Genomic DNA, 27140 nt, shown 5'->3' with positions numbered 1-27140 from the left:
ATATCCGACTTTTTCCTCCTACATTTTGAGAACTCTGTCGTTCCTTTTGGTTTCTGTGTGTATAAAAACGTCACATGTCAAAACGAAAGAAGCGCAAAGCCAGAGCACCAATCAGGGCCCAGCGGTCACTTTGTTCTGAGCTGGTTTTGACCTGTTGGTCATACCGACCCAGTGCAGCACGCGGTTCAACGTCAGCGCAGCAGCGTAAAACTTTGGGAGAGTCTGTTCAACATAAATGATGAACTAACCTAACTTTGTGTAAATAGAGCTCAATATAGAAATATGTCCACATATGCAGTCGAGACTGACGCGGCTTTTTTCTGAATTTCTACAAACACCATTTCATTTTATAGTAAATGAGTTTGGGCTGGTTTATGTTTATGAACAGACGCCTACAGATCAACATAGTAAAGGAGCTCATCTGTGATCCTGAGTTTAAAGCCAGTTTTTATTCAACTTAAACTTGGAACTAAGTTGCATTAAGTTAATTCATATTTTAGTACTTTTACTTTATACTTAAGTACATTTGAAGGGAAATACTTTAGTACTTTTACTCAAGTGGAGGTCTAAAGGGAGGAACTTCTACTTTTACTGGAGGAATATTTTACCTTGGGGGTCTTTAACTCAAATACATGGTTTGTGTACGTCCACCAAACTGTGTGAGTGGGTCTTAAGAAGAAATTTCCTCTTAAGAACTGTTGGTGACTGAGGCCCGATGTTAAAGCATCTATCTGTGAACTGAACCTCAAAAGACGTGGGTCCTACAGAAAGACAGCGCCAGTAAAACCACCAGTCAGGCTGAAATGAATTGTTGAAGCAGACGAAACGTAGTGTTTAGGAATGGCTGAGTCAAAGTCCGGACCTTTCCAACAGAAATGTTGTGGCAAGACCCGAGACGTACCATCCTTGCATAAAAAACCCACCAATACAACTAGAGTTATAGCAGTTCTCTGCAAAGAGGAATGAGCCCAGTGAACGCGCAGGGCTGATCCGCAGTTACGGAAGACATTTAGACATTTAGTCACTGCTGGTCAAGGGGGTCACACCTGTTACTGAAAGCAGAAGTTCATATGAAAAAGGCACTCATTGTTTGGACGGCTTGGTTGAGTGAGCGAATGAAAAACTGTATGATTGTTTGTGCAGTTTGTTTTATTGAGTTCGTGTCTTTCAGGCAGCACTGTGTACTGTAATGCCATATAGTCTGACGTTGGCCTTCCTGTTCTGCAGCTTCTTATTTAGACTTTGTTTCACCTTAAATGATGCAACAAAGAAAGTTTGAAGAAGAAGCTTCAGAATTTAGAGAGGGGTCTGGCGAGCCACTGGTGGGCTATTTCTTCATGCATATATTCAGATCCAAACATATAAACTGAGGCACAATGTTCCTCAAATATGAAATCTGATTTTCTGTCTATGCTCGCTGAGCGTCTCGCTTGAGAGAAGTTTTGGCACGTATTCCTGGAAACTGTCTGGGGCACTGCTTACTTCCAGTGTTAGTAACATTAGCCTTAGAGCTTCAATTCAAAACTAAAGAAGCAAAACTGCCACCAAGCATGTCTGTGCTGTCTGACTGCAGTGGAGCAAATGAAAACTATTCTGTAAATATCCCTTGTTCTTATTGGCCGACCCTTTAAAATACACTGCCATGTATTGTTCCTCAAACGCGGTGGTTTGTACTTCAATTTCATTGTGTAAGTGTACGAGTAGAATGTGCAATGACAATAAAGTTAATTCATTCATTCAAAAAGCGTTCCAGACTGAAATGTACAGAACCAGTTTTTTGTTTGGGCTCAAATCCTCAGTGACCTCCAAAAACATAAACAGATTCTTTCAGTTGAATCCTTCAGAGACAGGTATCCTTCAGATCTCTGCTACCAACTGTCTGCAGTAATAACACTCATTATCATGTCAACCTGAATAGGTTGAATGAACCGCTATTGGCCGAATGAGCCATCATATGTAAACGTGTGACAGTGTTTACGCGCTACATCAAAGCCCGTACCTGTAGATAAAGGTACTGCAGGTTGTGCAGGCCATCGAAAAGGCCCGCAGGCAAGCTCAGGAGGCCGCAGTGGTAGAGGTGGAGCGCGTGGAGGCGGTTCAGGCCCTGGAAAGTGTCGGCTGCCAGTGAGCGCAGGTGGCGGTTGTCGCCCAGGTCGAGCTCCTCCAGGCGTGTGAAGCCCATGAAGGTGGAGGGCTGGATGTAGGAGATGTTGTTTGAATAGAGCCACAGCATGACGGTGGTGGGGCTGAAGTGCCCTTGGAGCAGGCGCTGGATCTTGTTGTTCTGCAGGAAGACGCGCTCGCTCTGCGCCGGGATGCCCTCAGGAACCACCTGGAAGTTGTGTGCCTGGCAGCTGACCGTGCTGGGCGAGCTGTAGCAGATGCAGTGGCGCGGACACGACTGTGACAGCTCCAACCCACACAGCACCAGGAGGAACTCCAGACCACAGCCTACACAAAGGCAGAGAGAGAAAAGAAGGCATTGTGAGTAAAAACAGTAATTCACTGAAGACACACAGTTTGGTGTCATTGCATAGCCCACACAGCTCGAGCTGCAGGTGTACATTCAACAAACACAAATAAAAAAAGCAGGTTAGAGATAAAGTTAAAGGGAAATTCCACCCGATCGCTGACAAATTCTGCATAATTGAAAGTTGGGATGTAAACAAAGCCATTCAGCGTGGGTTGATGTGAAGTGGTTCATTGTAAGGAGTTAGAAATGTTCACAGTGGTGGTGACAGGAACGTCTGAATGAGATGTTGTTCTCAAAGAAAAAAATAAAGGGTTAGGGTTAGGTTTTCAGGTTTTCCGCTACTTGTTACATAAAACACTTGGATAACGTGGATTCACTAGACATTGGACAGTAAATGAAATGGCTATATTTGCTTTATCAGGACCCGATTCCCATCACCACCACTGTAAAGAGCCGTTTCACATCAAGCCGCTCTGAATGACTTTGTTTGCCTCAACGGTAGAATCATGCAGAAATTTCCCAAAAATCAGTGGAAATCCTCTTTAACCGCCACAAAAGATACAGCAATTACGTGCGAGCGAGGGAGATAAGGATGAAGATGGGAGAAGAAGGGCGCAAGATATTGGGGAGGAAATAAAGGGAATCAGATATGGTAATGGGATTAGAGGTTTTGGATCTCGCAACAACTGTATCAGCCCCATCTTCGTCTTCCAGATACGTTTGTCAACATAACAATACGGAAGCTTACAGCCCACACGGCTGAGCCGCTCTCCGTCTGAGGGGGTTTTGTAGCTGCTAGCACTGAATGAGGAAACGGCATTCATTCAGTAGCTCAGGGCCCAACGCCCCTACCGCCATTTACACAGCATCTCTAACTACCGCACACACACCGCCTTCAAGGCTGCTGTGAGAGAGTGAGAAATCAATGGCACAACGCTGAGCGACCACACAGCTGCATGTGCAGAGCTGCATTCCCCTCCCATCACCTCCGAACAAGAGAGGCCTCCTGTTAACACAGAAAGGAAAGAAGAAAGAGTGTGTGTGAGCATGCATGTGTGTTTGTGTGGGTGTGTGTGTGTGTGGGTGTGTGTGGGTGTGTGTGAGTGTGTGAGCGAGAGTGTGTGTGTGTGTGTGTGTGTGAGTGTGTGTGTGTGTGTGTGTGTGTGTGTGTGTGAGAGTGTGTGTGTGTGAGTGTGAGTGTGTGTGCATGCAGAGGGGTGGTCATGGAGCCAGGCCAGTGCGGCTGAAGTCTGGATGAAGGACACTGTTGTATAAGGAGAATAAGCCTGGCTGAGCATCAGTTCAGCTCTTTGATGCTGAAACGGAATCTGGAGTGCAGGAGAGGGGGGGCTGCAGGGGTGCACCATGGCAGACTGTTTTGAGGAAGAGTGAAAGGTGAGTCACTGAAGCAGAACGAGAAACATCAGGTCTAAGAATAAGATTTAAATATCCGGACATCTCTGTCTAATTAGGAGTTCAGCCAAAAGAGCAGGACACTGGAGCAGCTGCACACGAGCCTAAGGTCAATGCCAAGCATCGATGAGAAGGGGAACAAGTCCCCCAGCACTGAGGAACTGAGTGAGTGTGTGTGTGTGTGTGTGAGTGTGTGTGTGTGTGTGTGTGTGTGTGTGTGTGTGTGTGTGTGTGTGTGTGTGAGAGTGTGTGTGTGTGTGTGTGTGTGTGTCTGTGTGTGTGTGTGAGTGAGAGTGTGTGTGTGTGTGTGTGTGTGAGAGTGTGTCTGTGTGTCTGTGTGTGTGTGTGTGAGTGAGAGTGTGTGTGTGTGTGTGTGTGTGTGTGTGTGTGTGTGTGTGTGTGTGTGTGTGTGTGTGTAAATGTCCTCTTTTACTCTCTGATCTTGACAGTTGACCTTTTCCAGCAAAGCTTTTTGTCTCAGACCTCATGCTGGTGCTTAAGCACGGCCCCAAACACACGACGCGTGGGTTTAAATGTTGCATCACGTCAGTTTGAAACGCGTCTTCGCGACTCTCATTTCAAACCAAATGCTCCGTGTTTTACTGTAAACGTGAACCCTGGCATGTCCAGGTACGTTACGCTAACGGGGCTGTTTACAGTGATATGAATTCACCATTATTGGTTCGCAGATGTGACCCAGACTGGCCTCAAGGTCAATAAAACATAACACTCATGTGACCCATTATACAACCCGTTTCATAAAAGTACAGTTCTGTACATTAAGCTTTAGTCATATTATCAACAATAGCTAAAGCATGTTGTGAATTCAGGATAATGATTTATCTCGTCAGTCACTCAAACAAGCAGAGAGTGTGAAAGTAAGTTAAAGAGTAGTAAAAGTCTGATCCTCCATTTGTTAAAATTTGGGTTCTCAAACTTCTCACAACACCAAACGGTCAGCAGCACCGGCAGAAACCACTGATTCTTTTTCCTTCCAGTGCTAGCGCCGCCAAATTTCAGCTGCCGTTTCAAACACCAAAGGCAGTCCAGCATGACGGCCTCTGTCAGAAAAGGATCCAGTCCATTTGTATAGAGGGGCTCATTCTAAGCTAATGAAAACACAGCGATTCAAACTTACAGAAGATTAAACAGTAATGAAAACACAGTTTTCTATACTATATTCCATTTATGCTTATATATCCCTTATCACCCATATCACTGCACCTTTAGATGTTATAGCAAAGCACCAAAACTCTGGTTCCTAAAGAAGTTACACCTGGTCATGTAGCAGAGGAGAACTGAAGAGGATTAAGAGACCCTTATTAGTCCCACAACAGGGAAATTCCACCTTTGCGTTTAACCCATCCGTGCAGTGAAACACCACATACACACTAGTGAGCACACACACACTAGGGGGCAGTGAGCACACTTGCCCAGCACAGTGGGCAGCCCAATCAGCAGCACCCGGGGAGCAGGTGGGGGTTAGGTGTCTTGCTCAAGGACACCTCAGTCACGTGCTGTCGGCTCAGGGATCAAACCGACGACCTTCCGGTCACAAGGCTGGTTCCCTGACCTCCAGCCCACGACTGCCCCAGTAAACCCAGTCGACTGATTCTATTAGTTACAGGGCTCTCAAAAAAACCTCAACATTGGGTGTCAAATCGTATACATGTAAACAAACAAACAACACTTTAATTACGGTTATATTCACACACATCCAGCATTTTTAGCAACTCGGTCATTCTGAACGAAGCGATTTTTACTTTAATGCTAATGTGAGAAGTATGCACCTACACTGGAATGGTACTGGAAGGGTCTACAGATGGTAGAACAGTTATACAGCACTCCAAACGTGGACGCTTTGTAGTACAGTGAGCTAAAGGTCACATAATATTTATGGATTTTTATGTATAGCCATTCTCAAAGATATACAGAAAAAGGCTGATGGGCCTTTTTGACACGTTTCAACCCCCAGATTGAGCATCACTGGTTTAAACACTACGTGGTTTTGGGGACGCTTGATAAGGGACGCCCTCTTTTGGATTTAGGAGACATAGCCTGACTTAGGAGTCAGTTTAATGCACATTTCTTATATTTTTATAAAACTTATAAAAATGACATTTTTTTGTAAAATAAATGTAACATTTCTAATAAAAAGATAATATAATTAAAATTCAAATATATATTTTTAATACTTGACGAACTCTTTTGTAATCTAACGTCTGATACCACCTAACAGCGCTAATTAGTAATCATGAAATTGACTGATTATTTTCATTGATTTATTTATTTATTTTAAAGTCCAAACAAAAAAATTTCTACACTCAAAAGAGCCCTTCAAAGATTCCAAAATACTTCAGTGAAAAAAAGATAAACTTTGAATTCTTTGTTAAAATCCCATATAAATAAAATCATAATCCTGTATTATTAGGAGAAATTAAAATCCCAGATTAATGGTCCGCTCTGCATTAATCTGCATGAACACACGTCTGAAATTTGGGGTCTTTGTATTGCGTGCCTGTAGCTGTGAATCTGCGCTGGTCGTGACTAAGAAACGAACTGAGTTTGAAGTGATGTTGTGGCTGTACCTGCACATCCGTCACAAGGGAGAACAATCCAACCACAAACCTGCCTATACAAACATTTCAGTTTCAGACAGTCAGTCAGGCAGGCAGACAGACAGACAGACAGACAGACAGACAGACAGACACATATATATTCCACATAACTCTCTCTCCCATGATTCCTCTCACCATCATGTCACATTTTCAGCTCTCAGTCATCGTCATCCTTCGTTTCCACTTCCAATACTTTTATGTTTCTCTCAGTCTCTCCATCCTACAGAGTGCAGTGCGGTGCATTATTGAGTTTCATAGCTCAAGTAAGATTGAGACACGTTACACTGAGAGAGATGCTCATCAGAGGATAGTCATCTCAATATCAGTCACAATAAACTGGAAGGGTAGCAGAGCAGGGCTGCATAATGAGGATCATACATCAACGTTTATATGAATACAGCAAGTCTTCGCCATCAGACCTGCACTGTGCAGATTGCTGTCAACAGTCCAGTGTCACCTGCTGTTCTCGATGCTCAATAGGCTTAAAAACATACTGTAAATGTTACTGATAACTGGAAATCTTGCATTTCATTCAAGCTTACAGTCAATTTGGACCTGCAAACTGTGAATGAGTTTCAGCGAGTATGAAAGCGGTTTAGTCAGAGTAACTTTATTAGGTTCAAAGGCTGAATTCATGATGAAGCAGAATAACCACATTTCAGAATGATGCTCTGGTGTTTTATGCAGTAGTCAAGTCACACACACACACACACACACACACACACACACACACACACACACACACACACACACACACACACACCCCTTCTAAGCCACTTATCCTCTTGGGGGGAGCTGCAGCCTATCCCAACAGTCATTGGGTGGAAGGCAGGACACACCCTGGACAGGTCATTAGTCCATCACAGGACAGAGAGAAAGACATACATTCACACCCACGGGCAGTTTAGCGTGTCCAGTCGGCCTGAGTGCATGTCTTTGAACTGTGGCAGGAAACCCACAGAGACACGGGGAGAACCTGCAGACTCCACACAGAAAGGACCCGGGATGCCCGGCCGGGGAATCGAACCCAGGCCCTCCTTGCTGTGAGGTGGCAGCGCTCACAAAGCAACTTTACAGAAAAGCGTCAAAACTCCCATAAAAAGAAATGAAAAAACTCCTTAAGACCAAGAGGAAGAAACAATGAGAGGAACCAAGACTCAGAAGGGGGACCCATCCTCCTCTGGATCACACCGGGCAGCAAACAGCATTAGTATGAAATATTAAAGTACTGAAACAGGAAAAACAGGTGAAGCAGTTATAGGTGAAATAGTTTGAGTCTCATCATCAGTAAGTGGATGAAGTAAGAGCACGTCAGGGCTGGGAGAAATAAATCGATCCGATATCGGGAAACTTTGGGTGAAAAGCATATTGTTGGATGGCTGTGTGATTTAATATTAACTGATCACATTAATAGACTCATAAAACCAAGATCCATTGTTTTGTAGTTCAGAAGACGGCACTGAAAAGGTTTGTTTTTCTTTTTGTTGAGACAAAAGCTGACAGTATACTTGAAATAAAAACGGCAGATCGTCGGGACGTTGTACAGGAGAAACCTGCATGGCCGAGTCAGGTTCACGATACAAGCTGAAAACAATAACTGGCCATCCAGAATCACAACAAGACCTCTTACAGCTTCAGATGGAACAATCAGAGAGTTCTGGAATGAGATGGAAGATCATGATGAGGACCTGCAGTTGCAGGGATGAACAGCAGCTCAGTCTTGCTAGGATTGAGCTTCAGGGGCTGAGCTGCCATCCATGAAGAGACGTCAGTCAGACATGCTGAGATGAGACTGGAAACCTGGGTGTCAAAATGACGTCTAATTGGCCAAAACGATGTGGTGGTTTGAGTTTATCTGGTTATCTGATCACTGCCTGGTTCTGAAACTTCTCCCTGACTGTGAACAGAGCTCTAAGTATCCGTATAACAGGTTCGATTTCATTTAGTTCTTTCGTTGTTTGAAGTGTGAGATTGGAAGAAGTGTTTCAACACCACCACCCTGCACATGGAAGAGTGGAGTCTGATTGCCTTTCCAGGCTGGAATGCCACTGCTGCACCGATAATCGTGTGTAAGGAACTCTGGATAAACGCATAGGCTTGAATATGTATTCTCTGATATGTAAATGTAGTGAGTACTGCGTGATGTTTTCTATATTAGTGGTCACAGACTGTGGTCCTGGAGATGCTGGGGGTAGTCAATCCTAGAACCATCCCCTCCTCGAGTACCTGTATTTTTTTCCAGTTGCACGACACAATGGATGGGGCTCTATGGAGGTCGTGTCATGGTCATGTGATTTCCGCACGTGAATCTGGTGTTAACAGTAAACATAAACAACAGGTACAACAACAGCTTTAAGTTCTGATTTACCTTCTACTGATTTCATGATTTCATGAAAAGAGCCACAGACACTTCTGAACAATGATTCCCTTCCTGGCCAATGAAACCCTAAGCCTGGCGTTCATAGCGAGGGCATATATACCTGGCGTTTATAGCGAGGGCACATATACCTGGCGTTTATAGCGAGGGCACATATACCTGGCGTTTATAGCGAGGGCACATATACCTGGCGTTTATAGCAAGGGCATATATACCTGGCGTTTATAGCGAGGGCATATATACCTGCCGTTTATAGCGAGGGCATATAAGCCTGGCGTTTATAGCGAGGGCATATAAGCCTGGCGTTTATAGCGAGGGCATATAAGCCTGGCGTTTATAGCGAGGGCATATAAGCCTGGCGTTTATAGCGAAGGCATATAAGCCTGGCGTTTATAGCGAGGGCATATAAGCCTGGCGTTTATAGCGAGGGCATATAAGCCTGGCGTTTATAGCGAGGGCATATAAGCCTGGCGTTTATAGCGAGGGCATATAGACCTGGCGTTTATAGCGAGGGCATATAAGCCTGGCGTTTATAGCGAGGACATATAAGCCTGGCGTTTATAGCGAGGGCATATAAGCCTGGCGTTTATAGCGAGGGCATATAGACCTGGCGTTTATAGCGAGGGCATATAAGCCTGGCGTTTATAGCGAGGGCATATAAGCCTGGCGTTTATAGCGAGGGCCTATAAGCCTGGCGTTTATAGCGAGGGCATATAAGCCTGGCGTTTATAGCGAGGGCATATAAGCCTGGCGTTTATAGCGAGGGCATATAAGCTTGCCGTTTATAGCGAGGGCATATAAGCCTGGCGTTTATAGCGAGGGCATATAAGCTTGGCGTTTATAGCGAGGGCATATAAGCCTGGCGTTTATAGCGAGGGCATATAAGCCTGGCGTTTATAGCGAGGGCATATAAGCCTGGCGTTTATAGCGAGGGCATATAGACCTGGCGTTTATAGCGAGGGCATATAAGCTTGCCGTTTATAGCGAGGGCATATAAGCTTGGCGTTTATAGCGAGGGCATATAAGCCTGGCGTTTATAGCGAGGGCATATAGACCTGGCGTTTGTAGCGAGGGCATATAAGCCTGGCGTTTATAGCGAGGGCATATAAGCCTGGCGTTTATAGCGAGGGCATATAGACCTGGCGTTTATAGCGAGGGCATATAAGCCTGGCGTTTATAGCGAGGGCATATAAGCCTGGCGTTTATAGCGAGGGCATATAAGCCTGGCGTTTATAGCGAGGGCATATAAGCCTGGCGTTTATAGCGAGGGCATATAAGCCTGGCGTTTATAGCGAGGGCATATAAGCCTGGCGTTTATAGCGAGGGCATATAAGCCTGGCGTTTATAGCGAGGGCATATAGACCTGGCGTTTATAGCGAGGGCATATAAGCTTGCCGTTTATAGCGAGGGCATATAAGCCTGGTGTTTATAGCGAGGGCATATAGACCTGGCGTTTATAGCGAGGGCATATAAGCTTGCCGTTTATAGCGAGGGCATATATACCTGGCGTTTATAGCGAGGGCATATAGACCTGGCGTTTATAGCGAGGGCATATAAGCCTGGCGTTTATAGCGAGGGCATATAAGCCTGGCGTTTATAGCGAGGGCATATAAGCCTGGCGTTTATATCCCATAGACTGTTGTTGGGAGAGGAGAGTCAGGGTGCACATGACATTGCAGTGCATGCTGGGGACTGTAGTGCAGCATAGAGGACGTCCGGCCCCTAGAGGACGCGTGAGCTCGGGGCAGGACGAAGCTTGCAGGCTTGGCGAGGTGTTTTGAAGCACTTCTGCCGTTATGAAATCCAGACAGGTTTAAATGCATTTGTACTAAATACCACTAATCCCTCCCTGGCTCTCCTCGTTTAATGCTGTATCGCTCCATCTCTCCTTTCTTTCATGTTCATTCAATCCCTCCCGCCGACCACTCACTCTCCACTTTCAGCCCAGTCCAATTTCAATTATTTTTAAACCTTATCTGGACGCTTATACCGTGGACATACTGCCATGTTAATTAGGTATGAAGCTTCTATTTTACCAGGGATTGTGTGTGTGTGTGTGTGTGTGTGTGTGTGTGTGTGTGTGTGCGTGTGTGTGTGTGTGTGTGTGTGTGTGTGCGCTAGCCAGAGGCTGACGAGCTGTCTCTTGATAAAGGGACTAATTTCACTTATATTCTTCTATTTATCATCTCGGACATGCAGTCATCACTACAGGAGTGTGCAATTATTTTGTTCCCTCCCCTTATCTTCTTTGTGTACCTCCTTATTGTGCTAGTTTTGGTCTCATTATCCATATTCTTCTCTGTAATGGTCCTTTTTGCATTCCTCTCACTTTCTCAAGAGATGGCATGGGTTTTAGAAGTATTTCTCTCTCTCTCTCTCTCTCTCTCTCTCTCTCTGTCTCTCTCTCTCTCTCTGTCTCTCTCACTCTCTCTCTCTCTCTCTGTCTCTCTCTCTCTCTCTCTGTCTCTCTCTCTGTCTCTCTCTCTCTCTCTCTCTCTCTCTCACTCTCTCTGTCTCTCTCACTCTCTCTCTCTCTCTCTCTCTCTCTGTCTCTCTCTCTCTCTCTGTCTCTCTCTCTCTCTCTCTCTCTCTCTCTCTCTCTCTCTCTCTCTCTCTCTCTCTGTCTCTCACAATAGCTTTATTAGCCTGATTGTGAGGTACAGTATTGTTAAAGCATCACAACAGTAGAAGTGAGCAACAAAAACAGTGATGAAAACAGAATAAGATAAAAAACATCAATAATAATCACATTATTATAATCACAATATTAGAGTATTATTATTATTATTATTATTATTATTATTATTATTATTATCACTGTTTATCATTCTAACCACACAAATATAAATTAGTAAAGTAAAGACAGTTGGGGGTAAGTGGAGTGAGGGTATGGAGGGGGAGGGTAAGTGGAGTGAGGGTATGGAGGGTGAGGGTAAGTGGAGTGAGGGTAGGGAGGGTGAGGGTAAGTGTAGTGAGGGTATGGAGGGTGAGGGTCAGTGGAGTGAGGGTATGGAGGGTGAGGGTAAGTGGAGTGGGGGTATGGAGGGTGAGGGTAAGTGGAGTGAGGGTATGGAGGGTGAGGGTAAGTGGAGTGAGGGTATGGAGGGTGAGGGTCAGTGTAGTGAGGGTATGGAGGGTGAGGGTAAGTGGAGTGAGGGTAGGGAGGGTGAGGGTAAGTGTAGTGAGGGTAGGGAGGGTGAGGGTAAGTGTAGTGAGGGTATGGAGGGTGAGGGTAAGTGTAGTGAGGGTATGGAGAGTGAATGTCAGTGGAGTGAGGGTATGGAGGGTGAGGGTCAGTGTAGTGAGGGTATGGAGGGTGAGGGTAAGTGGAGTGAGGGTAGGGAGGGTGAGGGTAAGTGTAGTGAGGGTATGGAGGGTGAATGTCAGTGGAGTGAGGGTATGGAGGGTGAGGGTAAGTGGAGTGAGGGTATGGAGGGTGAGGGTAAGTGGAGTGAGGGTATGGAGGGTGAGGGTAAGTGGAGTGAGGGTATGGAGGGTGAGGGTCAGTGGAGTGAGGGTATGGAGGGTGAGGGTAAGTGGAGTGAGGGTAGGGAGGGTGAGGGTAAGTGTAGTGAGGGTATGGAGGGTGAATGTCAGTGGAGTGAGGGTATGGAGGGTGAGGGTAAGTGGAGTGAGGGTATAGAGGGTGAGGGTAAGTGGAGTGAGGGTATGGAGGGTGAGGGTAAGTGGAGTGAGGGTATGGAGGGTGAGGGTAAGTGTAGTGAGGGTATGGAGGGTGAGGGTCAGTGGAGTGAGGGTATGGAGGGTGAGGGTAAGTGGAGTGGGGGTATGGAGGGTGAGGGTAAGTGGAGTGAGGGTATGGAGGGTGAGGGTAAGTGGAGTGAGGATATGGAGGGTGAGGGTAAGTGTAGTGAGGGTATGGAGGGTGAGGGTAAGTGTAGTGAGGGTATGGAGGGTGAGGGTAAGTGTAGTGAGGGTATGGAGGGTGCCCCCCTCTCTACCCCCCTCTCTGCCCCCCCCCCCCTCTCTCTCTCTCTCTCTCTTTCTAAAAAGAATGGGTGATATTATTGTAACACCAGTGGCTCTGGATTCAGATCAGACATGGACACTATAACTAATGAACTATCATTGTATGGAATGATAATAAGAAGAGACATCCTGCGATGAGAGGCCCACCAAAGTGTGACAGACAGCGATGGGGGGTATGGCTGGGCTGACGGATGGACTGAGATGTTGTTTGGCCACACAACAGACCCTTGTCTCATTAATAGAATGAGTAAATAGTTTTGGACGCATCAGGGCTCAGCCCTGCCAGCACCATCGCAGGCGATGCTCAGCACTGAACACGACGGGTTCATGTCTCAGTGCCAACTCACCACGACTCTGCCAGCCCACTGTCCATCTATTGCTCTAGTCATGGGTGTCACTCTCCTCTCTCTGCTCCTTCTCTCACTGACGTCTAACTGTAGCCCTGCAGATCACGCCCCAGACCAGGTAACGTCACAGCATCACGCCACAGCTGGAGCGCGGGTTAGTCAGCCAGCAGTTATTATTAGTTTATCAAATGCAAACTCAGCGTTTCAGAACAGATAAGATGCTTAAAAAACTTCAAATCAGTGCTTTAGTGTGTTCACTAGCTACATGTAGTTACGTTCTAACTGAAGTTTGGGGGGAGGAGCATGACTGAAACCCCTCCTTCTTCCAATCTAATGCCCTATAAATTCACATCCTCACCTTCTGCTCCCGTGACGAAGTGTTCGCAGCGCCCCCCATGTGTGTATACATGCATGCAGTATGACGTATTTTCACTTCTTTGGCATTTCTTCTTTACCCTCCTGTTTTGGCTCCAAATGCATGTTTTCTTTTATTTTTGAGACATGATAAATCAGATGTTTTTTCCCTCCACTACAATGCTAATGGCTCAGAAGTTGTTAGGGGGTCTCCTGGCTGCCACCGGGCCCTAAGCAGCTGTTTATGTCACTTATTAGGTAGAACTGCCGCTGTTTGCAGTCAGTGGCAATCTCGTGCAAAAAACTCTGAGTCTGAACCTTTTTACTCAAAGGAAAAGTGACTGGCGTTCTCACAAATGCTTCCGTTCCACTCGGAGATAAACACAAATATTGCATATATTTTGTACAATGAATATTTTTCCTGTGAAGCTTTTGATTTACAAGGTCATTACAAAGTGAAAATACAGATATTGCTACCAAGCGAACGCTGCTGCACTTTGAACTGACGCAAAGACGGGCAGCCTCATCAAAATACCCGCTCAAACCGGCGGGCTTGGCCAGACGTGGTGGTTCAGCTGCTCTGGCAGTAGTAGCCCACAGTCTGAGCTGGCGCTGTCCAACAATACAGTTGAATTACAATATTAAACTTGCTTCCATGTGACGCCATTTCAGTGTTGCTTGCTCAAACAGCCAAACAGATGCCAGTAACTCACAAGCCCACGCACAGGTTGCTGCACACTTCCCTTTGGAAATCAGTAACCTGAGCAAAAACATTAGATCTCTTTCATCGGGTCAATGCAGAAAGTGGTGCGGCGCTAAAAGAAGCGGTATATTATATTATATTATAGGTCTGCGTGGTTGTACTGTGTCATGGTTAGAGCTGAGAACTGAATTGATTTCTAAAATCCTGACATCAGTGACCTTTTGTTTATGAATGTTTCAGAAATGTTTGCCCTTGTTTTGAAGCCACAGCCATAAACCGCTATTAGACTACTTAGCTGCTGAAATGCTGCTACTTTCAGAGCGGACTTTAGAAACCTTATTCACAATGGTTGGACCCCACGGTGGTATCCATAGAAACGGATGAAAATAAACAAATCAAAATGATTTCATGGAATTCACCATTGATCACTTTCTGCTCCAATGTTCACCACCGCTAATGTTCACCACCGTTAATGTTCACCTCCGTTGATATACACCACTGTTAATGTTCACCACTGTTAATGTTCACCACCGTTAATATACACCACCGTTAATGTGCACCACTGTTAATGTGCACCACTGTTAATGTTCACCACTGTTAATGTACACCACTGTTAATGTTCACCACTGTTAATGTGCACCACCGTTAATGTGCACCACTATTAATGTGCACCACTGTTAATGTTCACCACTGTTAATATACACCATTGTTAATATACACCACTGTTAATATACACCATTGTTAATATACACCACTGTTAATGTTCACCACCGTTAATATTCACCACTGTTAATGTACACCATTGTTAATGTGCACCACTGTTAATGTTCACCACTGTTAATATACACCACTGTTAATGTTCACCACCGTTAATGTTCACCATTGTTAATGTTCACCACCGTTAATTTTCACCACTGTTAATATACACCATTGTTAATATACACCACTGTTAATGTTCACCACCGTTAATGTTCACCACTGTTAATATACACCATTGTTAATATACCAACCGTTAATATACCAACCGTTAATATACACCACTGTTAATATACACCACTGTTAATATACACCACTGTTAATGTTCACCACCGTTAATATACACCACTGTTAATGTTCACCACTGTTAATATACACCACTGTTAATATACACCACTGTTAATGTTCACCACCGTTAATATACACCACTGTTAATGTTCACCACTGTTAATATACACCACTGTTAATGTTCACCACTGTTAATGTTCACCACCGTTAGCCTGGCACTGACTTAACACTGCATACTCAAGAGAACACTAGCAGAAATCAGCATTACTGTACTGTAGTGTAGTGTAGTGTTACAGAGTGAAGGGTTCTAGCACTTAACGTTAGAACCAGTGAGGGAACAAATTACAATAACAGCACTAGACTATCAAGTATAATATTTTATTAACACTACTTATAATGCTTTAACAATCCACAATGTATAATAACCATGGCCATAAAGTGTAATTCAGGGTAATAATTTATTCATAAATATTCATAACCATTTTATAATGCCTTATGAATGCATTATAACGTGTTATGAATGTGTGTTACTGTAGTGTTTTTGTAGGTCAGTGGTGCTGGACCTAGCGGTCACTGCCTGCTCTCCGGCAGCGGGTGCGTCCGCTGCTGTCCCTGGTGACGTAGCTAATGCTGGTTGCTGGGAGACTAATTGAAAGGCCTGTGTTAGGAACATGTCTGTGACCCTGTCGCTCCTTCCTTTCACTCGTCAGACCTGAAACACTTTCTCGTCCCTCCTCCTGCGCCGCATGGAAGACGTCCGGCGGTGGCGCTCTGCAGATGGACAGGCCGAGGTGACCGTGTGAATATAAACGATGGCGTATCTATACTAATGAGCACTGCCTCTGTTTCTGCCTCCCCCTCTCTCTTTCTCTCTCTTCCTTCCACTCCCTTTCTTTCCCTCTCTCTCTTCCTCCCTCTCTCTCTCTTCCTCCCTCTCTCTCTCTTCCTCTCACTTTCGCTCCCTTTCTCTCTCTCTCCCTTCCTCTCTTTCTCTCTCACCCTTCCTCTCGCTTCTTCTCTTTATCTCTTTCCTTCTTTCTCTCTCTTTCCTCTCTCCTCATCCCTCGTTTGTTGTGGACCGACTCAGTTTCATGGTCCTGTCAGCAGGTGAAGCGTCTGATGTTTCTCTATCAGTGTGTTTTCATGCCAAGAGCCACAGCTTTGCTCGCCATTCTTATCTTCAGCATGCAAACCACGAGCTGCCCTACATAACTGATTAGAGAGTGTTGACTCACCGTGCGCGCGGACCGTAATTGGACCGGTTCGTTTTTACGTCCGTACCGTCTACAGTATGCAGTTTCCAGTGTCCTAGTGTGGAGAAGCTGTTCAGTTCAGCAATCCTCCGGAATTACTACAGCAGTTCCATATTAACCCTCCCTTCACCCTCACACAGACCCCTGCAGCAGGACCACAGCCCACCACCACGATCCCCCACACACAGACCCCTGCAGCAGGACCACAGCCCACCACCACGATCCCCCACACACAGACCCCTGCAGCAGGACCACAGCCCACCACCACGATCCCCCACACACAGACCCCTGCAGCAGGACCATAAACCCCACACACAGACCCCTGCAGCAGAACCACAGCCCACTACCACAACCTCTACACACAGACCCCTGCAGCAGAACCACAGCCCACCACCACGATCCCCCACACACAGACCCCTACAGCAGAACCACAGCCCACCACCACGATCCCCCACACACAGACCCCTACAGCAGAACCACAGCCCACCACCACGATCCCCCCACACACAGACCCCTGCAGCAGAACCACAGCCCACCACCACAACCCCCCCACACACAGACCCCTACAGCAGGACCACAGCCCACTACCATGATCCCCCACACACAGACCCCTACAGCAGAACCACAGCCCACCACCACGATCCCCCCACACACAGACCCCTGCAGCAGAACCACAGCCCACCACCACAACCCCCCCACACACAGACCCCTACAGCAGGACCACAGCCCATCACCACAACCCCCCCACACACAGACCCCTACAGCAGGACCACAGCCCACTACCACAACTCATCTCTATCAAATCATTGGAAGCTGAAAGGTTTGGGACACATCTGGGGGCATTTGGGACACATCTGGGGGCAAAATGGAAGGAATTATCCATCTTCCACCTGACAAATGGCTGAGTGACTTTCTAAGAAAAAGCAGTGATGGTAGCTAAAGGATTCACTGGTGGTTCACGGATGCAAGAGAAACATTCCAACTAGGATGTTTTATGAAGTGCAGGATGCACTTAGTAAAAGCCATTAAAATGCCCAGCGGACGAGTGCAGATGTGTCCGGGGCAGCACATGTTCTAGTGAGCCAAATCCCTGTAACAGGAGCTGCTGATGTTCTGGCCGGGCCAGTGGCTAGTCACAAGGTTAACGTATTTACTCTCTATTCACTCAGGGTGCGCTCGCGTAGGCCCGAGTGAGAATCTCGGCAATAAAGAAACAGCAGTTTATAAACGGTGCTCAGCTAAACTGGCAATGATGTTTAAATGAGCCCTTATGGGAAGCGCTAGCGGCTGGCATGACTTCAGCGTGCACTGGGGATCAGGTCATTTACAGCTGGTGATGCTGGTGTGTATCGCTGTGAATAAAGCAAATTTGGAACAGTTATCCCTTTCGGAAAACACTGTTTATTTTCTTCTGCTCAGTGGGTGAGCCGGACCGCTGCTGGTGGGGGAGGGACTCCTCTGAAGGAGGAGCAGAGCATGCGTTTGAGTCTGCTTGAGACCATCAGTCAAAATAATCGATGAGGCCCAGACATGCGCTCATACACACAGCCATATGAGCTAATAGTGGCTCAAGCAGCAGGAACACATTGTACATTGTGCCTCATTTAACATAGCAAGGCAGGAGCTTCAGCAAACACAGGCAGGATCAGGCAGGGCCGCGAGAGATCAGCTCCAGTGAGATCAGCCAGTGGAGTGTTTAGTTACAAATGCTGCAGGTTGAGTACGATTCTTGTCATGCTGGCACTGTGTGTTCAGGGGCATAACTGTTGTGGGGGCAGAAGGAGCCGCTGCCCCCTGGCTAATGAGTGCCCACTAGCTCAACTTAAGTTCTGTCATTCAACAGCTGAATGAGTTTCAGCCTCCACTCTATTAGAAACACCTACCTTGTAATTATTCTCAATGGTTACATTACGTCTTCCATTTATCTTACTAGCCCACCATATAGGGCTAAAGTCATCGGTCTGTTTCTGGGCAGTTCTAGGGTCAGCAAACTGACCTTTAATGTAGTATGGCTGTAGTCTTTAAAGGCACTGAGTGTTACACTGTGAGAAATGAAGGTTCTGTTCAGGAACTTTTTTCCTTCATCGAGGTACAAACAGTGTAAATGTTCCTCAAAGCTCCAGCAGTGGGTTTAACGTCTGATTGTGGAGCTTAAATCAGGTTCTCCAGGTGAAAAGTTGGTATTTGTTCCTTTTCATAACCGAATGTTTTAAAACAGAGCAGTAGAGTAAAAGCCTGGAGGCGAGGCGAGACGGGGTGTGTGGAGACCAGCTTAGAACAGATCATTTCAGTGGATTATGGTTCAGTTATGTTCCCTGACTGAAGGCACTGAGATGGAGACTTGAGGGTCCCACCCCAGTGATGAGAGGAGAACTGACCCAGAGACAGTCTAGTACCTTTATTTCTGAGAGTAAACAACAATTTCCAAACCTAAACCTGCCCATACCCTGGTGGAATATCTGCATCCTTCACCCATGGCACAACAGAACCCTGAACATGGATAGGGTTCTCTGGAGGTTGTGTGGTGATTACATGATTTCCCGTGTAATGTTAGCATTCATAAAAACCCAACCAGTTTAACAGTCTGCGGTCGACTGAGGACGGGTGATGATTGCAGTTGACTAATGAGTGGTCTGCACCATGAACATCCTTGCCAGGCGTCTACAAGAGACTGGGCCTCACTCTCTCTGGGTCATTAATACAGCCCCCTCTCTCCACACCAGCTGAATGAGAGGCTAAAATTAGGACCCTGAAATGGAGCAACAATCTAAGCAGTAGCCCAAGCACTGGGAGACCGTTACCCAGAGATGGCACAGTCATCCATAGCCAGGGTCTCTGTGTGAGTAAGATGACCCTTTCTTTCTACTGTCACTCAGTGTGATGTTACAGAGCCCTGCTGGTCACGTCCCGTGTACATTAAAACAATGCATAGCCACGACTTAGCACTGTGTATGAATCGCAGGCCATGACTCAGTAAGGTGTGGGAATGAGATCCTAATACACACCTACATGACACTAAGTCATGGCCACTCATTCCCATGCCTTACTAAGTCATGGCCACTCATTCCCTCGGCTTACTAAGTCATGGCCTCTCATTCCCATGCCTTGCTAAGTCATGGCCACTCATTCCCATGCCTTACTAAGTCATGGCCACTCATTCCCATGCCTTACTAAGTCATGGCCACTCATTCCCACGGCTTACTAAGTCATGGCCACTCATTCCCATGCCTTACTAAGTCATGGCCACTCATTCCCATGGCTTATTAAGTCATGGCCACTCATTCCCACGGCTTACTAAGTCATGGCCACTCATTCCCATGCCTTACTAAGTCAGGGCCACTCATTCCCACGGCTTACTAAGTCATGGCCTCTCATTCCCATGCCTTACTAAGTCATGGCCACTCATTCCCTTGCCTTACTAAGTCAGGGCCACTCATTCCCATGCCTTACTAAGTCATGGCCACTCATTCCCATGCCTTACTATGTCATGGCCACCCATTCCCTTGCCTTACTAAGTCATGGCCACTCATTCCCTTGCCTTACTAAGTCATGGCCACTCATTCCCACGGCTTACTAAGTCATGGCCACTCATTCCCATGCCTTACTATGTCATGGCCACTCATTCCCAAGCCTTACTAAGTCATGGCCACTCATTCCCATGCCTTACTAAGTCATGGCCACTCATTCCCATGGCTTACTAAGTCATGGCCTCTCATTCCCATGCCTTACAAAGTCATGGCTACGACTTAATCATCTTGTTCCCACACCTTACTGAGTCGTGGCCATGCATTATTTTTATGTATGCAGGATGTCACCAGCAGGGCTCCGTATGATGTAACAGGATTAGTTAGTATTCCCCCCAAAGAGAGTTGAGCTGTCCGGTGGTGTACGGTAGCAGCTGCACTAGGCCTAGTGGAGAGTAACTATACCAGTGGTAGCGGCTTCCATCATTTTCTATGGTGAAAATGAAACAGACGGTAAAGTAACAGACACACAAATACTTCAATAACAGACCTGGGTTTTAATGAAAAATGCAACTGCTCAATACAAACACTGTAATATACATCAGAGATGTAAACTAATTAGACGGCTGATATAGTTCCTGGCTGAACATGAACGGTCTGAAGTCTTGTTTATGATGCAGCGTTTGGCAGATGCTCCTGTCCAGAGAAATGAGTCTAATCATGTTTCAAACGTAGTCAAGCTCTGGGCATTTTGCTTTGCTGCTGGCAGGGGGCGTGGCTAATTTAACATTTAGAAAGGTTCATTTTGTGTGTGTGTGTGTGTGTGTAAGTGTTTGTGAGTGTTTGTGAGTGTGTGTGTGTATGTGTGTGCATGAGTGAGTGTGTGTGTGTGTGTGAGTGAGTGTGTGAGCGTGAGTGTGTCTGTATGTATGTGTGTGTGTGTGTGTGTGTGTGTGTGTGTGTGAGTGAGTGTGAGTGTGTGAGCGTGAGTGTGTCTGTATGTGTGTGTGTGTATGTGTGAGTGTGTGTGTGTGTGTGTGAGTGAGTGTGAGTGTGTGAGCGTGAGTGTGTCTGTATGTATGTGTGTGTGTGTGTGTGTGTGTGAGTGAGTGTGAGTGTGTGAGCGTGAGTGTGTCTGTATATGTGTGTGTGTGTCTGTGTGTGTGTGTGAGTGTGTGAGCGTGTGTCTGTATGTATGTGTGTGTGTGTATGTGTGTGTGTGTGTGTGTGTGTGTGAGTGAGTGTGAGTGTGTGAGCGTGAGTGTGTCTGTATGTATGTGTGTGTGTGTGTGTGAGTGAGTGTGAGTGTGTGAGCGTGAGTGTGTCTGTATATGTGTGTGTGTGTGTGTGTGTGTGTGAGTGAGTGTGAGTGTGAGTGTGTCTGTATGTGTGTCTGTGTGTCTGTGTGTGTGTGTGTGTGTGTGTGTGTGTGTGTGTGTGTGTGTGTCTGTGTCCGTGCAGGAGAGTGAGTTATTACCACACTTACATGCTGATTATAGTTGATAATGTGTCAGAGAGTTTGCTTATTAGGATCGGCTTCCTTTTATGTGGGTTTTCGTTTTGTCTTTGACAAACAGCAGAGCTCAGGGAGGGTGAGGGAGAGAGAGAGAGGGAGAGAGAGAGAGAGAGAGAGAGAGAGAGAGGGGAGAGAGAGAGAGAGAGAGAGAGAGGGGAGAGAGAGAGAGAGAGAGGGGAGAGAGAAAGGGGGGAGAGAGAGAGGGGGAGACTCAGAGAGGGAGACACAGCGAGGGAGAGAGATAGAGAGAGAGAGAGAGAGTAAGAGAGAGAGAGACAGAGAGAGAGAGAGAGAGAGAGGGGGAGACTCAGAGAGGGAGAGAGGGAGGGAGACACAGCGAGGGAGAGAGATAGAGAGAGAGAGAGAGAGAGAGAGGGAGACACAGAGAGGGAGAGAGAGAGAGGGAGACACAGAGGGAGAGAGAGAGAGAGAGAAAGGGAGATAGAGAGAGAGAGAGAGAGGGGGGGGGAGAGAGATAGAGAGAGAGAGAGAGAGAGAGAGAGAGATAGAGAGAGAGAGAGTAAGAGAGAGAGAGAGAGAGAGAGAGAGAGAGAGATAGAGAGAGAGAGAGTAAGAGAGAGAGAGAGAGAGAGAGAGAGAGAGGGAGACACAGAGAGGGAGAGAGAGAGAGGGAGACACAGAGGGAGAGAGAGAGATAGAAAGGGAGATAGAGAGAGAGAGAGAGAGAGAGAGAGAGAGGCCTTGGTTTGAAGTGAGTAATCCCTTTTCATTAGCTGTGTTTCTTGCCAGTCACTGAAAGAGTGAGAGAGTCATTGATCCTCCTGTAATGTCTTTTCATTAGCTGCTCTCTGCTGTCTCACTGCTAATCAGGACAGAGCTCTCTCCCAAGCCTTCATCTATCACACACACACACACACACACACACACACACACACACACACACACACACACACACACACACACACACGGCATGCCTTCATATGTTTATGTCTATTTAAAACACGTCTAGACCCTTTTTAAAACACAGTACTGTCAAAAATTTGGAGACCTCAGTTTATTATTTCACTTCCAGTCTATTAAGCTATTAAGTACAAGTCCATTGTTCTGAGAACACCAGCAGCTGAACATGAAGCAGGAGTGATGCTTGATTTTCTCTCAAAGATGAAAGCTTTAAGTACTGTTTATCTGGTGGTGACCGTTCTGGTGGTCTGCTAGGTCTTGAGCAGTTGCTAGGGGTCTCCAGACTTTTGTACCTTGTATATTTTTTACATCAGATCACCTCAGAAATATATCATGAAAATCAATAACTAACCATTTTCACTGGAAGTTAAGGTACGGCTTTATTTTGAGTGGTCCTTTGTAGATGTTTAATAAGCTCTTAACAGAGTATCAGTAACAGATCAACAACATATCACTGAAATATCAGTAGAGAGACAAGTTTCAACAAGTTTCAGTAGAGAAGACTTCAACCTGGCATCAGACAAGCTGCAGTCATCCTGCAAGCTAGCAAAGTTTATTTATATAGCGCTTTCCTTGGCATCAGGTGAAGTTCCATCAACTTTCAAGATTGCAAGAGTACTCCCCATCCTGAAGAAACCCATGCTTGACAGCTCTGATGTCAACAACTACAGTCCGGTATCAAAAAATTCTTGAATGTGCCGTCTATAATCAGCTTTCTCTCTTTCTCACACAGAACCAGCTCCAGGACCCCAACCAGTCTGGCTTCAAACCAGCACACTCTACAGACACTGCCCTCATCGCAGTGACTGAGAACCTCCAATCAGCAAGATCAGCCAAACTGTCATCTGTCCTGATCCTTCTTGGTCTCTCAGTAGTCAACACATACAATCCTTCTGGACATCCTCACCAACCTTGGAATCACTGGCTATGCATGGAAGCGGTTCAAGTCCTGTCTGGAGGATCAGTTATCGTTCTCGACATCACGAACCTGACACGGTCATGCAGGCTTCTCCTGTACAACATCCGTAGGATCCGACCCTTCCTCATCTCAAGGCTTGACTACTGCAACTCGCTCTTGGCTGGTCTTCCCATGTGACCATCAAGCCTCTGCAGCTCATCCAGGATGCGGCAGCACGGCTCGTCTTCAATCTGCCCAAGTTCAGCCACGTCACCCCACTGCTGCGCTCCCTTCACTGGCTTCCTGTAGCTGCATCAGATTAAAACCCTAACGCTGGCCTACAAAGCCAGAAATGGACCAGCCCCTACCGACTTGATGGCAATGGTGAAATCTCCAACTGAACCACGAGCCCTTCGAGCTTCGAGTGCAGCTCGGCTTGACCCGCCATCCTTCAAGGCGCGTGGAAGACCAGCGTGGAGAATGTTCTCTGTACTGGAGCCCAAGTGTCTTTTACTGTCTTCAAACGCAGACTGAAGACCGTCTCTTTACACAGCACTTAAATGAGCACTGAATTAAGTATTGTTTGTAATATATTGTGCTCCACTTATATATTATATTTTATTGTATTGCACTGTGTATTGTAGTTTATTGGTATTGTTTGTTATTGTGTTGTATTGAATAGCTCAGAGTTCTGTGTTCAGCTCTGCTCCTTCTCTCTCTGTATCAGTGACTGTGTTTCTATCAGTATCTGAGCTCAGGACCGTCTCTCTGTCTGACCTGCTGGTAACTAGCAGAGACACTTTCTCTAGACAGATGAAGCTCTTCCTGTAAGTCGCTCTGGATCAGAGCATCTGCTAAACACTGTAAAGGTAAATCTGAATACACTGAAGTAAATATCTTGCAGATGTTCTGCTGATATATTAATGACATTAAGTGGATGTTTTGTTAATATACTATATTTTCAAAAGTATTCGCTCGTCTGGCTTCTCACGCATATGAACTTGAGTGGCATCCCATTCTTAATCCATAGGGTTTAATATGATGTCGGCCCACCCGTTGCAGCTATAACAGCTTCAGCTCTTCTGGGAAGGCTTTCCACAAGGGTTAGGAGTGTTTATGGGAATTTCTGACCGTTCTTCCAGAAGCACATTTGTGAGGTCAGACACTGATGTTGGACGAGAAGGCCTGGCTCACAGTCTCCACTCTAATTCATCCCAAAGGTGTTCTATGGGGTTGAGGTCAGGACTCTGTGCAGGCCAGTCGAGTTCTTCCACACCAAACTGGCTCATCCGTGTCTTTATGGACCTGCTTTGTGCACTGGTGGTCAGTCATGTTGGAACAGGAAGGGGCCGTCCCCAAACTGTTCCCACAAAGTTGGGAGTGTGAAATTGTCCAAAATCTCTTGGTGCTGAAGCTTTAAGAGTTCCTTTCACTGGAACTAAGGGGCCGAGCTCAACTCCTGAAACACAACCCCACACCATGATCCCCCCTCCACCAAACTTTACACTCGGCACAATGCAGTCAGACCAGTACCGTCTCCTGGCAACCGCCAAACCCAGACTCGTCCATCAGATTTCCAGACGGAGAAGCGTGATTGGTCACTCCAGAGAACTCGTCTCCACTGCTCTAGAGTCCAGTGGCGGCGCTTTACTCCACTGCATTGGACTGTGGAATATTTAGTAGTGAGGAAATTTCACGACTGGACTTGCTGCACAGGTGACGTCCGATCACGGTACCACGCTGGAATTCACTGAGCTCCTGAGAGCGACCCATTCTTTCACTAATGTCTGTAGAAGCAGTCTGCAGGCCGAGGGGCTCGGCTTTATACACCTGTGGCCATGGAAGAGACTGGAACACCTGAGTTCAGTGATTTGGATGGGTGTTTGAATACTTTTGGCAGTATAGTGTACGTTACTTCCATTACGCAAAACCTAAACTTACCAACCAAAGACCTAAACTTACCCAAGACCTTACCCTCTTCATGGCCCTAATCCTAGCCCTCATGTGTTTTCCACATTACTGTGAGTCTGTTTGAGTGTAAATAAAGCGTCACCCAAATTAAACAAAGATGGCCTCTCACTTTTGCACAGACCTGCATTTCAACAAGAAGTTTAGTTATTGTTACCAGGTTGCTGTACTATTTACACGGAATTACACAACTACATGTTTAACTATACGATTACATCCAGTCGCCACTTCTGACTTTTACATTTTGTTTTGATGTCCAACAATGACAGAAACTTGGCAAAGACTGCGCGCACAACAAAAACATTTTAATCAGATTCTAACCATAATAAATGTGGGATCAACTGACGATTTCGAGCCGCCACTTCCAGTAGAATTTCTCCAATGTCCAGTGACAAAGCATAAACACTGGGCCACACCGCGCTTCAGTTTCACGGTTAAAAGCACAGAATCCTGTCAGGAATATGAAAAGTACACAAACATACATGTATTTTACACACAAACACCTCTTCCTTAATCCCCTCACTGTGCTGTGTGTTCTGGTAGGGCGTGTCGGATGGCTTTGCTCAGCCGTGATTATGGCCAGTAGCAACTGGGTCTTTGAGATAGCCGCCTCATCCCGCAGAATCCTCAGCATCTTAGGGTGATCCCACCCCACGCCACACACCAACTTCAAAGCCTGGCACACCATATCGTAATGTCCTGTTTGCCAAATACAGCCCCCATACCAGGTGCTCCGAGCTCAGGAGGAAGTGGGAATGGAGTTGACTGTGGTCCTGTTTGATGCTGGTTGTGTGGAAGGGAAGGTTGGTTTGTAATGGGCTGGTATCAGTACTGCTGCAGTCCTGTGTGGTTGGCTTTTGGGCCTGGATATGAACATTTGTCAGTTTGCTGATACTGACTTTATAAAGAGCTAAAAATTACAATAACAGAAGAAAAAAAAACTAGGGGATAAAATTTCAGACAGTCAAAAATTTAATTTGAATAGTTTCATTATTAAACATTGCTTTACAGTCATGATTCTGCTGCCAACAGTGAAACTGGATCGGGTACTTTCATAAGTACTGTTATGAGTTTAGTCGAGCTCTACAGAACTTCATGCAACACTCAGTTCTAGCTGCATGAGCTGATTGGTTGAGAGGCATCTAACTGCTGCTATTTCACCAGAACATCACAGGTTTTCCACAAACACTGTGTCACTCCCCTGAGATGCCGTTGCTAAGCAATGACTTTGACAGCTGTAGGAGACGTTGGAGCTATTTGAACATTTTTACTTCTCACTTTGCCACAAGCAGAAAACGGACGCTGTTAAGACCACATCTGACCGACAGCCGATTTGGTCCGACTCTGAAGACGAGACGGCACTAAATTCCCAAACTGTCGTCTCCACTGAGCAGCTTTTCAGTCGGCAGCTGTGACAGAAGAACAGCTGAACAACCTGGAATCAGCCAGAAATGAACCCAACACCATTCGCCAAACTAAACGGGCTGTAAGAAGCTTTACAGACCGGCTGGAACAAAACAGCATTAATACTGATCTGGACAAACTGACCAAACTGAGCTGAACCTGATATTGGCTCAGTTTTATGTCTCAATACTTCAGAAGGCGGGGCTTACAGCAGACTGAGCAGCGAGTGGGCGGAGCTCGTTACTCTGATGTAGCAACAAGCTGCTCATTAAGGAGCTCTAATTAGGAGGAAGGAACTGAACATTAAAACATATTAAAGCCGCGTTCACGGCCAGTTTATTCATTTCTTACTGTATTTATTTAACTGCTGTATTAAAGCAGCAGAGCACTCGAGGAG

General features: G+C 46.1%; 1 protein-coding gene across 1 annotated transcript in view; it reads right to left on the bottom strand.

The window, feature by feature from the left end:
• Positions 1-27140, bottom strand: part of LOC108411574 (reticulon-4 receptor-like 1) — a 216122-nt gene that overhangs the window by 5796 nt on the left and 183186 nt on the right. Inside the window, exon 2 of the mRNA XM_037547482.1 lies at positions 2000-2451. Coding sequence (XP_037403379.1) covers positions 2000-2451 — 452 coding nt within the window. The remainder of the gene's footprint in view (positions 1-1999; positions 2452-27140) is intronic.

Source organism: Pygocentrus nattereri, chromosome 18 (assembly GCF_015220715.1).
Source record: "Pygocentrus nattereri isolate fPygNat1 chromosome 18, fPygNat1.pri, whole genome shotgun sequence".
NCBI classification, from domain to species: Eukaryota; Metazoa; Chordata; class Actinopteri; order Characiformes; family Serrasalmidae; genus Pygocentrus; species Pygocentrus nattereri.
Note: the sequence above shows the minus strand (reverse complement) of the source record. Positions and strands in the feature narration are given on the sequence as shown.